This window comes from Saprolegnia parasitica (assembly GCF_000151545.1).
Source record: "Saprolegnia parasitica CBS 223.65 unplaced genomic scaffold supercont2.54, whole genome shotgun sequence".
Lineage (NCBI taxonomy): Eukaryota > Oomycota > Saprolegniomycetes > Saprolegniales > Saprolegniaceae > Saprolegnia > Saprolegnia parasitica.
Genome location: NW_012156448.1, coordinates 11176 through 21972, shown reverse-complemented (window position 1 = coordinate 21972; position 10797 = coordinate 11176). Strand labels below are relative to the sequence as shown.

The following is a 10797-nucleotide window of genomic DNA, read 5'->3' as shown; positions in this document are numbered from 1 at the left end:
GGCGTGCCCAACCTCCATGGCTCGTCGGCCGAGAAGGTGGCCCTCGGTGCCTACGTGCTGCAGACCATCGTCCACGGCGAGCGTGTCGTCGATTACGAAGGCGCTGTCGACCTCGTCATGATCGCGACCGGCTCGGAAGTCTCGCTCGCGATCGAGGCGGCGACGCTCCTTACGGACAAGGTCGTCCGTATTGTCTCGGCACCGTGCGTCGACATCTTTGAGAAGGCGTCGGTCGCGTACAAGAAGGAGGTGCTCCTCGAAGGCGTCCCGATCCTCAGCGTCGAGGCGGCGTCGACGTACGGCTGGGACCGCTTCTCGCACCTGCAGTTTGGTCTGGACCGCTTTGGCGCGTCGGCGACTATCGAGCAGCTCCGCGAACATTTTGGCTTCAACGCGCCTGCGGTCGCGGCCGAAGCCCAGAACTTGCTCGAGTTTTACGCTGGCCGTGCGGTGCCGTCGCTCTTCGACGTGCCGGCCCGCCGCATCGTCAAGGAAGGCCACCATTAAGTTTGCAGTCGCAACACGACCTGGTTTGTATTGTACTAGTATGACTCTGGACATGGGCTGTGGTAAAGCGGATGCGACGCGAGGATCGTGGAAGCATCCGAGCGACGCGCAGCGCGGTGGATAGGGCAAATTGATCAACTGCAATGTGGCAATTGCACACTCTGTCCCGACGAGACCTTGTAAAACGATCATCACGCGGCCAGCGAGCATGATTAGGATCCCCATGACCCTTCTCCGATCCCATTCAACTGGAAGGTCACGGCGCGTCCTTCCCGACGACGCCCTTCTCGATGGATTAGGTAGCGACTGGAATGTGTCTTATGCGTCCGAGCTGATAACGATGGGGTCGCCACGCACGCAGTCCTTCTCGGCCGATGCTCTCGAGGTAGTCGTGCATGGTGTTGGAGCGTTTGGGACGTGCCCATGGGACGTCGGGTGCGTCTGATTTCCTCTCATCTGGGGCGCCAACTTCAACATGGTCGGCGACGAAACAGCGTATTTTCCTGTATACAGGATACTCGACGGTCCCACCTGTACGTTCTATGGGCGGGACGGAGGAGGCGCGGCTAGTAGCCAGGAGCATGTCGACCCTTCCGACCCTCCACCTATTAACGATCAGGAAGAAGACGGACAACAGGCAAGCTTAATACGACTCGACGACGAGACAACTAGAGCGGCGGGAGGCCCGCGGCCGTGCGCAGCTCCTCAAAGATGACGAGCGTGATCATCGTATGCGGGCCGAGACGCATCCAGTTGGGGAACCAGCCCTTGTAGAGCCCGCGAATGCCTTCGCCCGCCGTGATCTTGCGGAAGGCGTCGAGCGTGCCATGGTACATGGTGTCGTTGCAATTGACCCGCCGGCATTGCGTCATCATGCGCGTCTTGATGACATCAACTACAAACACAGTTAAGCCTCGATGAACGACGGATGCGCATACCTGGGGAGGTGACGGTCGCAGCCATGAAGCCAGCCAACATGCTGCACACCGCGTGGAGCGCGAAGCCTTCTTCCATGATCTCGTTGTTGAGCAGCGTGTGCTTGGCATGGTCGTACGTCGGGATCTGCGACGCCGTGAGGAGCGCCGCGCGCTTCATGGTCGGCCCGACGCCCTTCCAGAGGCCCTTGACGCCATCGTGTGCCACGATATCCTCGACCGCGGACCGGACGCTGTTGTAGCGCGTGCCTTCGCCTTGCATGCGGATCTTGACGAGGTCCGTCGGGTTGGCGAGCGCACTTCCGAACGCGCCCGTGATTGCGCCAGCAACGACCTTGAGGTAGAGCGGTGTGTGGTGCGGGTCGGTCGCCCCGAGGAGCTCCTTCATCGGCTCGTACGCACCGAGGCGGATGCCCGAGTAAAAGCCGTCGCGGACTACTGACGGCAAGAGGCCCTTGTAGAAGCCACGGATGCCTTCGCTGCCAAAGATGGTGCGGGCGCCGCCAACGAAGCTCGGGTACCGGCGGGGCATGTCGCGGGACGCAGCGAGCTCGCCTTCGAGCTGCATGCGGACCTTCAAGACGTCGATCGGGTTGGTGATCGCGGCCGCGCTCGCGTTAGCGATGCCTGCCAGTAAGATCTTGGTCCCGATCGTCGGCGGCGCGGCCACGACGGGCAGCGAGACCACGGTCGTCGTCTGCTCGGCTTGGAAGCTCATCTTGAAAAGTGGCCATCTTGCCGTTCCAGCATCATCCGGAAACATCGCCCGATCATCCGGATACGGACCGCGGCCCATTTTTTATACTCGTTGGCTTCGCGTGCACTTGGTATTTGTATGTACAAACGTCGGACAATAAAATAATTCCAGTGGCTCATACAGTGGTTGTGCACATGTCGCAAACCAGGGCCATGACGTGGCAAGGCCATTTGGGTGCACGCGGACGGTTGGGTGACTTTTGACTCGCCCCACGCGCTTCCTTTGCAATGCAATGACTGCCTCTCGCTTGCGCTCGTAGCGTCGGAGCGGCTACACGCATGTATAATATGTAATACTGTGCACCAGTAGCTCCAGCGAGCCGTGAGGCAGGCTGCTCCGCAATCGGCCAATTTGCGGAGAAGGTGCAGCATCGTTTTGATGAGAACGCAGTGATGAGAACGGTGGTTCAACGACCAAGAATTCACGACAGTCGCTGTCGCACCCTTGTTGAATCCAGCTGTACGACCTCGGCTTCCACGGGATGTGGCGCGAGCGTCCACGGTCCTGCAATTACAACCCCGAGACAACCAGCGAGCAAGAAACTGCGAGCAAAAACAACACACTGCACACCAAGATGTTGCGATGTTGAGCCCGTCCGACGTCGCACGATCTGTCCGACGTGCGGTGGCGACGCGACATGTTCGCGTGGTGTGCCCAGTGCCGTTGCATGGAACCGACGTCTCTGCAAGCAGTAGGACTCCTCCGACGTCAAAATGGATCGACTCGAGAACATGAAGTAGCATTAGCACGCATCTGTCTCGCCTTCATCCGTCCAACCCTATCAATGGTGGCCTTCCTTGACGATGCGGCGCGCCGGCACGTCGAAGAGCGACGGCACCGCGCGGCCAGCATAAAACTCGAGCAAGTTCTGCGCCTCGGCCGCGACCGCGGGCGCGTTGAAGCCAAAGTGTTCGCGGAGCTGCTCGATCGTCGCCGACGCGCCAAAGCGGTCCAGACCAAACTGCAGGTGCGAGAAGCGGTCCCAGCCGTACGTCGACGCCGCCTCGACGCTGAGGATCGGGACGCCTTCGAGGAGCACCTCCTTCTTGTACGCGACCGACGCCTTCTCAAAGATGTCGACGCACGGCGCCGAGACAATGCGGACGACCTTGTCCGTAAGGAGCGTCGCCGCCTCGATCGCGAGCGAGACTTCCGAGCCGGTCGCGATCATGACGAGGTCGGGCTTGCCGGTGAACGCAAGCTCGACCTTCCCACGCACCACGTGCGAAAGCACGTAGGCACCGAGGGCCACCTTCTCGGCCGACGAGCCATGGAGGTTGGGCACGCCCTGGCGCGAGAACGTCAGCACCGACGTCTGCGTCGCATGCTCGATCGCGTCCATGTACGCGCCCGAGACCTCGTTGCCGTCGGCGGGGCGGTACAAAAACATATTGGGCATCGAGCGCAAGGACGCGTTCATCTCGATCGGCTGGTGCGTCGGGCCGTCCTCGCCGAGGAAGATGCTGTCGTGGGTCGCAATGTAGAGCACGCCAAACTGCGAGAGCGCCGAGACGCGGACCGCGCCGAGCGCATATCCGATAAAGTTGTAGAACGTCGCGCAGAACGGACGCACGCCGCCGTGGGCAAAGAGGCCGTTGCAGATCGCCGCCATGCCGTGCTCGCGAACGCCAAAGCGGAGGTACCGGCCGATCGGCGTGTCCTTCTGGAAGTCGCCCGACATGGTCAGCTTGGTCAGATTCGACGGCGTGAGGTCGGCCGAGCCACCGACGAGCTCGGGCAAGGCCGCGGCCGCCGCGTTGAGCGCCTTCTCGGAAAACTGGCGCGTCGCGAGGCCCTTGTCTTCGGGCGTAAACGTCGGGAAGTTGGCCTTCCAGCCTTCCGGGAGACGGCCTTCCATGCGGCGGACAAACTCGGCGGCCTCGGCGGGAAACGCGGCCGCGTACGCGTCAAAGCGCGCCTGCCACTCGGCCTCCTGCGACGCGCCGACCTCGCGGCGGTCATAGTACGCGCGCGCCACGTCCGGGACGAAGAACGGCTCGTTCTTCAAGCCAAACTTCTCCTTGATCGACGCCGTGTCGTCGGCCTTGAGCGGCGCGCCGTGCACCGAGTGCGTGTTTTCAATCTTGGAGCCGAGACCGATCGTCGTGCGGATCTTGATGAGCGACGGCTTGTCCGTGACGGCCTTGGCAGCGAGCACGGCCTTGTGGAGCGCCTCGAAATCGTAGTTGCCGTCGTCGACCACCTGCACGTGCCAGTTGTACGCCTCGTAGCGCTTCGCCACGTCCTCCGTGAACGAAATGTCCGTGTGGCCGTCGATCGTGATCAAGTTGTCGTCGTACAAGACGATGAGCTTGCCGAGGCCGAGGTGGCCCGCGAGCGACGACGCCTCGGACGTGACGCCCTCCTGCATGCAGCCGTCGCCGCAAATGACGTACGTGTAGTGGTCGACAATGTTGTGGCCGTCCTTGTTGAACTCGGCGGCCAAGTGCTTCTCGGCGATCGCAAGGCCGACCGCGTTCGAGAGACCTTGGCCAAGCGGACCAGTCGACACCTCGACGCCGGGCGTGCAAAAGTTCTCGGGGTGGCCGGGGCACTTGGAGCCCCATTGGCGGAACGACTGGAGGCTCTCGATCGGCACGTCGTAGCCCGTGAGGTGCAGCATCGAGTACTGGAGCGCGCACGCGTGGCCGTTGGAGAGCACGAAGCGGTCGCGGTTGGCCCACTTGGGGTTGGTCGGGTTGAAGCGCATGACCTTGCCAAAGAGCGTGTGGGCCATGGGTGCACAGCCCATGGGCGCGCCGGGGTGGCCCGACTTGCCGGCCGTCGGCTGGTCGGCGCCAAGCATGCGCACCGTGTTGACGCACAGCGTCTCTTCGGCGGCGGTCAACGGGCGAGGGCTCATCCTGCGGTGGTGGTTGGTTGTTCCGTTGGGAATCTTGAAAATGGACCGCTCACAAAGATATGTTCCTCTCAAAATAGAATTCTGGATATCAATTCCTAGAGGTGGGTTTTAAAACTGATTTGATTTGAGTGGCCACCGACTTCAACTTGGCCGGCGGCTTACACTTCATCGTTAGGCCTCTTCCATGACGTGGCTGAATCTTGGGCCACGAACCATTATTTTGGTCATGAGCCAAGACACCGAGTAGAAAGGTAGGAAAATTTAGTAGAGGCAACTTCCTGCAGAAGAAGCTTCCACAGTCGACACGAGTCGTGGAAACACCGTCCCTTATTGCCTGGACGCAGCTCACTGTTAGGCGTTCGCCAGTGCACGTGTTGGCACCAGCAATGCAAGTGCTACATCTTCCGAGACGGTGGGTCCGTTTCTGTGCCATCTTGAGACTCAAATAGCATGATGGATGATGCGTCATCGTGGGTGCTCTCTGGACACTTCGCGTGGCTGAATCGAGTCTGCAGCGTCAGTCGAGACTTTACTGGTGCAGAAGGCTGCTGCAGCTAGATCGCTTTGACGTGCTGCCTCGATCGAATTCCTCGTGGCACAATGTCTAGGTCTCGATTCATGTACTAGGACATTGTACATCTCCAACGGCGGCAATGTCCTTGAACGCCTTCCTCTATTGTGACAAGATGTATCGTGTATGGTAGAGCTCAAGTATGCAGCTACACTGGTTCATCGCTGTCGTCGTAGGACTGGGTGGGAAGGACTGGGTGGGAGCAATGCCCCACGCATGATCTTGATTGCGTCGATGCCATTGGCTAAAAATCCACCAATCATAACGCCGCTGCATCTTGGGGCGTCAACGCTATAGACGATGGATGCTGCTCCTGTCGTCGTCGCCGTCGTCGTCGGCGCTATCCTCCTCCTCCTGCTATGGCCGCGCCGCCATCTCTTTGATCTCAAGGACAGGGTCGTTGTCATCACCGGCGCCGCCTCGGGCATCGGGCGCGGCTTGGCCATTGCCATGGCGCAGAAGGGTGCGATCGTGGCGTGCTTGGACATGGACGCAGGTAGCCTCGCGACGTTCGCCCGCGAGCACCCGCGTCTAAGCCACACCTTTGTGTGCGACGTGTCCGACCACGCGTACGTCGCCATGTGCCAATGACTTGATGCTCATACATTCCACCAGGCGCGTCGTCACCTGCTTAACTGAAGTCGTCGCCGCTCTCGGGCGCGACGTCGACGTACTCATTAACAACGCTGGCATCGTCCACGGCAAGCCGCTCCTCGACTTGACCCACGACCAAGTCCAGAACATCTTTGGCGTCAACGCGCTTGCCCACTTTTGGACGTCGCAAGCCGTGCTGCCGGCAATGCTCGCGCGGAACAATGGCATGATTGTGACCATGGCCTCGATCGTTGGACCTCTTGACACCTCGAATGTGTGGTTTATGCGGCAACGTAGATGGGGCTCAATGGCTCGGCGCGGCTCACTGACTATTGCAGCTCCAAGTTCGCGTGCGTGGGGTTCCACGAAGCTCGTACGACACCCTCGTCCTCTCGGCACATGCGCTGACTCATGTGTGCATGCACTAGTGCGCATGGAGCTCCAGCATTTGGGTAAAACCGGCGTGCATACGCTCCTCGTGTGTCCCATGGCGGTCGACAGCGGCATGTTCCGCGGCATCTTTGCCTCGGACCACTGGTGGCCCCGCTTTGTGCACGCCTACTTGATTCCGATGATCACGGTCGATGACGTTGTCGCCACCGTCATCGAGAGCATCGAGTGCAAGGACTACGAGCTCCTCACGTGTGCGCGGTCGTGGCACCGCTGGGTCTTGCCGCTCGTCACGCGCGGTGTGCGGCTTTTGCCCGTCGCTCTCATGGACGTTGCCCTGGGCCTCGGCGGCGGCCGCGATGGCATGAACAATTTCCAAGGCCGGCACGGTGCGGCTGCCACGTAATACAGCGAGGCTGACGTCCCAGTTCTATCAAGAACGCGACCGTTTTGTGGTCGAGAAGGGTGAGATATTTCGATGCATGTACTGTCGTACAGACCAGACGCGAGAAGCGAGACACGTACGGCGGGTCGTCGACGAAGCTTCTGCCATGACGTTGGTGATTTTGCGTCAACCACACGGGCTTCAAGCGGATGTTGTGAACTTGGCACGTGAATGCAACGGCGAGGGCGGTTAGGGGTTCAAGGCAGCGCCGCCAACATTGCCTTTAATGGGTCACTTGTACTGCATTGCACACGAAGGTAGATGCATGCATTTCGATAGCCAAGTCGACGTATCAGCAAGGGCGTTATCGATCCTCGGCGTTCGTTGGTCATATAGGGAGGCTCGGGACACCGTCTTCGCGGCCGAGTTTCTAGAATCGGCCTCCGCGTGGGTGGTTTTGACCAATCACCGTGTTGGATACCAAAGTGGCGCGTTTCATTGGCTCCAAAGAAACACGCGCAGTGTGGGGTGCGTAGGATTTTAGCCAATCCGGGAAGTGTCCTCGTTTCGCCCTACTTTTAGGGCGGCCCCAAGCGTCGCTTCGAGTCAATACAAAGGCCAAGGTCGAGATCTTTGTTGAAATTCGGCTTCCCAGTCGGTATTTCTGGATTTGCTCAAGGGACGAGAAGAGATGTCGGAGCGGAAGGCCGTGATCAAGAACGCCGACATGCACGAAGACATGCAGCAGGACGCGGTCGACTGCGCGTCGCAGGCCCTCGAGAAGTACAACATCGAGAAGGACATTGCTGCCTTCATCAAGAAGGAGTTTGACAAGAAGTACAACCCGACGTGGCACTGCATCGTCGGCCGCAACTTTGGCTCTTACGTCACGCACGAGACGAAGCACTTTATTTACTTCTACTTGGGCCAGGTCGCGATCCTCCTCTTCAAGTCGGGCTAAACACGTCGATGATAATATCACATGCTGCGAATGTACAGCAAGGGACGTCTCTTGCCGCCTGCTGAAGTAGCGATGGTATAAGACAAAGCAGGCAAACGAAGCCCTAGCGGGCGAACGGAAGCCATAAGGTGCCTCATGGCGTTAAACCCCGCGGGCGTGTGACGGCCGTTGGCAGTAGCGACAGAAAGGCCAAATCTTCCGAGTCACGACGGTGATGCACAAGACCGACAGCGTCGGCGTAAAAGACGGCGTTCGTCTTGCTTGCTCACTGCTGCAGTGGGACGGCGCTTCACCCCTGGACGCATGGTGTCCTGCCACTACGATCTTAGCGGTTGAAGAGTGTGGTGAAAAAGCTAATGTAGCGCTTGCATGGATAGTTCTCGTGCTCGCCCCTCGATCGACTAGCACGACTAGCGCTTCGTACTGACTCAACCGCCTCTGGTAGCAGCTCCATGCTTCGCTGGCTGCGTATCGGCGCTTGTCGAGGACGCATGCGACCACCGCCAACAAACCGGCAAAAACGAAACGCCCAGAGACCAACTTCCCGACTAAACCACTAAACCAAACGACACGACTAAACGACTGAACGACTAAATGCCTTAACGACACATCATCGCACGATAAACCGGACATTCCGGATAAGTTAACATGGACCAATCAGCGCGGTCGGCGACGAGATCATGTTTCTTGTCCGTTTTGAGCATTCGGGAAGATGGAGGACTTGATCGCGGAGGCGGTTCGCGCCGAGGGCGACGAAGGCGACATGGTCCGGCTGCTCATCGACATCGCGGCCCAAGCCGAGGACGACGTCGGCCTCCGGACGCAGGCCATCAAGGTCAGTGGGCAGCTCGTCCGCCGCCGGTGCGACGCGCTGCGCCCGATCGACCACGCGTCCATGAGCAAAGGGCCGATCCAAGACCCGCCGGCGCTCGCCGGGCCATATGCACTCGTGGCAACCTACCTCTCGCTCATGAAGAAGCTTGTGGCCGAGCCAGGTGACCAGACCGCCCAGCTCGCCGAGGTCGTGCGGACGCTCCACGACCTCCTTGTCGCCCACACCAACCCGTATGACGTGTACAGCCTCTGGGACGCGCTTGAAGCCAATATCGGCGACGCTTTCACCGGATTGCTACTGCAGCTGCTCCAAGGCGTGCTTGTGACCGAGTTGGACCCGGCTGCCAGCATTCGTCGCCACGTGTTTGTGCTCCACGGCCCCCACGCCGGTATCGTCGCGCCAGCGGGGGCGTTAAGCTCGACCAAGAAGGGCTACTCGTTTGCAACCGGGATCCTCATCGAGCCTGGAACGCCCGTCATGTCGCTTCTAAGCCTCCGCGGGTCCAACGGCCATGGCGTCACGGTCCTTCTCGACGGCGACTCGCTCTTGCTGGCCACCCACACGTCGAGCGGGACGTTTACAAAGCTGGTCGTACCGCTGCCGAGCCGCCGGCACATGGAGCACCACTGGACGCACTTTTGCCTCGTGCACGCCAAGAAGATGGTGTTTAAGGACAAGATCTCCATCTACATTGACGGAGCCCTCGTGTACAGCGGGAGCTTGCCGTACCCTGACACCGCGCAGCTTGTCGACGGCCACAACTGCATTGGCACGATGCCGCACTTTCCGTCCTTCCAAGGTCGCCTCTGGCTTCCGACGTTGTTTGGCACGGCGCTCAGCGACGCCGAGGTCGGCCAGCTCCACTGGCGCGACGGCGCACCGCTGCTCCGAGCATGGCTCTATGAAAATGTGGGGCTGCCCGACAAGACGCGCTTTGTCTACGCGTACGACGCCCGGGCCTGCGCGATCGTCGCACGCGCGTGCTTTGACGTGAGCCGCAGCAATGGCGACGGCTGGCTCGAGCCCGGGACGGTGCCCGTGCGCACCGTGTCGCTGCCGTCGGCCATCCTGACCCTCGGCGGTATCACGGCGATGCTCTACGGCTTGGTCCGCGATCCAACGTCGATCACGGAAGCGTCGGCGTTGGCGTGCCTCCACACACTCATTGCCGGCCTGCGCGTGAGCCCTCGCTGCCGTGGCCACTTCGTCCGCACCCACGGCTCCAAGGTCGTTGCGTCGATGCTCCACGCGCTCCCATCGCTCTCACTGCCGATGCTGCATGCGATCAAGGAGCTCATTGATGTGCTCTCGACGGCCGTGCTTTCGCCTCGACTGCGCTCGATCGTTCTCGTCTTGCTCGTCATGAACGCGGCGTGGTATCGCACGCCATTCGAGACGCAGCTCGCCTTGCTCTCGGAGACGCTCCCAACATACCGCGAGCTCCTCGAGACGGCCCAAGGCGGCGACTACACGGTCGTCGACGTGAGCTACTGGTGCGGCGTCCTTCGGCGGTGGTATGCTACGTCCACGAGTCTCGCACTCGACGAAGCACGTCTGTGCTGCAAGCTTGTGCTCGAGAGCCACGTGGAGCCTCGCCTCTTTCCAAAAAACCCAGCCGCCGCCGACCCGTTCTTGCAGCTGGTCGTGTACTTGGACGACCGGCTCGCGCACCTCACGGCCGCCGACGCGGACGTGGTCGAGATCCTCCGTTTCTTGGCGCGTGGACTGGGCGACGGAATCAAACCGTCGGGGCCATCGTCGCCACCGCCGATGAACCGGACGCTCCGGCAACTGCTCAAATGGACGCCGCCGTGCGTCTGGTACAAGTGGCTTCGAACCCCACTGGCCGCCATTCGCCTTTTGCTGTTACAAACCTTTGAAACGATGATGCTCACGCTCCCACTTCGGTATGATACCGCAACAAGACTAGTCTAACGACATGTGGGCTTATATATGATGTAGGTATGCCGACGCCGTGCTCTTGTCGCGAGCTTGCAAG

General features: G+C 60.4%; 6 protein-coding genes across 6 annotated transcripts in view; 4 read left to right on the top strand and 2 right to left on the bottom strand.

Moving 5' to 3' along the window:
* SPRG_20854 (hypothetical protein) overlaps positions 1 to 507 on the top strand; it is a gene marked incomplete at both ends in the record, with an annotated part of 1879 nt that extends 1372 nt beyond the window's left edge. The window contains one exon of the mRNA XM_012349498.1: positions 34 to 507. Within this exon, the coding sequence (XP_012204888.1) occupies positions 34 to 507 (474 nt within the window). The remainder of the gene's footprint in view (positions 1 to 33) is intronic.
* A 668-nt stretch (positions 508 to 1175) lies between these two features.
* On the bottom strand, positions 1176 to 2172 carry SPRG_09789 (hypothetical protein; the record flags this gene model as incomplete). Its single annotated transcript, XM_012349441.1, has 2 exons — positions 1446 to 2172; positions 1176 to 1402 (listed from the first exon to the last, which is right to left on the bottom strand). The coding sequence occupies exons 1-2, from the start codon at positions 2158 to 2160 to the stop codon at positions 1176 to 1178; spliced, it is 942 nt and encodes a 313-aa protein (XP_012204831.1). The 5' UTR covers positions 2161 to 2172.
* A 747-nt stretch (positions 2173 to 2919) lies between these two features.
* Positions 2920 to 5105, bottom strand: SPRG_09788 (transketolase). The gene has a single exon (XM_012349440.1). It carries the CDS (start codon positions 5060 to 5062, stop codon positions 2981 to 2983), a length of 2082 nt encoding a protein of 693 aa, XP_012204830.1. The 5' UTR covers positions 5063 to 5105; the 3' UTR covers positions 2920 to 2980.
* An 828-nt stretch (positions 5106 to 5933) lies between these two features.
* SPRG_09787 (hypothetical protein) lies at positions 5934 to 7046 on the top strand (the record flags this gene model as incomplete). The annotated part of the gene is made up of 4 exons (XM_012349439.1): positions 5934 to 6202; positions 6249 to 6477; positions 6525 to 6600; positions 6656 to 7046. The coding sequence occupies 4 exons, from the start codon at positions 5934 to 5936 to the stop codon at positions 7021 to 7023; spliced, it is 942 nt and encodes a 313-aa protein (XP_012204829.1). The 3' UTR covers positions 7024 to 7046.
* A 602-nt stretch (positions 7047 to 7648) lies between these two features.
* Positions 7649 to 7996, top strand: SPRG_09786 (dynein light chain 2). Its single transcript, XM_012349438.1, has one exon. It carries the CDS (start codon positions 7694 to 7696, stop codon positions 7961 to 7963), a length of 270 nt encoding a protein of 89 aa, XP_012204828.1. The 5' UTR covers positions 7649 to 7693; the 3' UTR covers positions 7964 to 7996.
* Positions 7997 to 8675: 679 nt separating this feature from the next.
* Positions 8676 to 10733, top strand: SPRG_09785 (hypothetical protein; the record flags this gene model as incomplete). Its single annotated transcript, XM_012349437.1, has 1 exon — positions 8676 to 10733. The coding sequence occupies one exon, from the start codon at positions 8676 to 8678 to the stop codon at positions 10731 to 10733; it is 2058 nt and encodes a 685-aa protein (XP_012204827.1).
* Between the last annotated feature and the right edge of the window lie 64 nt (positions 10734 to 10797).

Excerpts from the sequence above, each read along its gene's own strand:
- SPRG_09788 (XM_012349440.1), bottom strand. The coding sequence starts at position 5,062 with ATGAGCCCTCGCCCGTTGACCGCCGCCGAAGAGACGCTGTGCGTCAAC.
- SPRG_09786 (XM_012349438.1), top strand. The coding sequence starts at position 7,694 with ATGTCGGAGCGGAAGGCCGTGATCAAGAACGCCGACATGCACGAAGAC.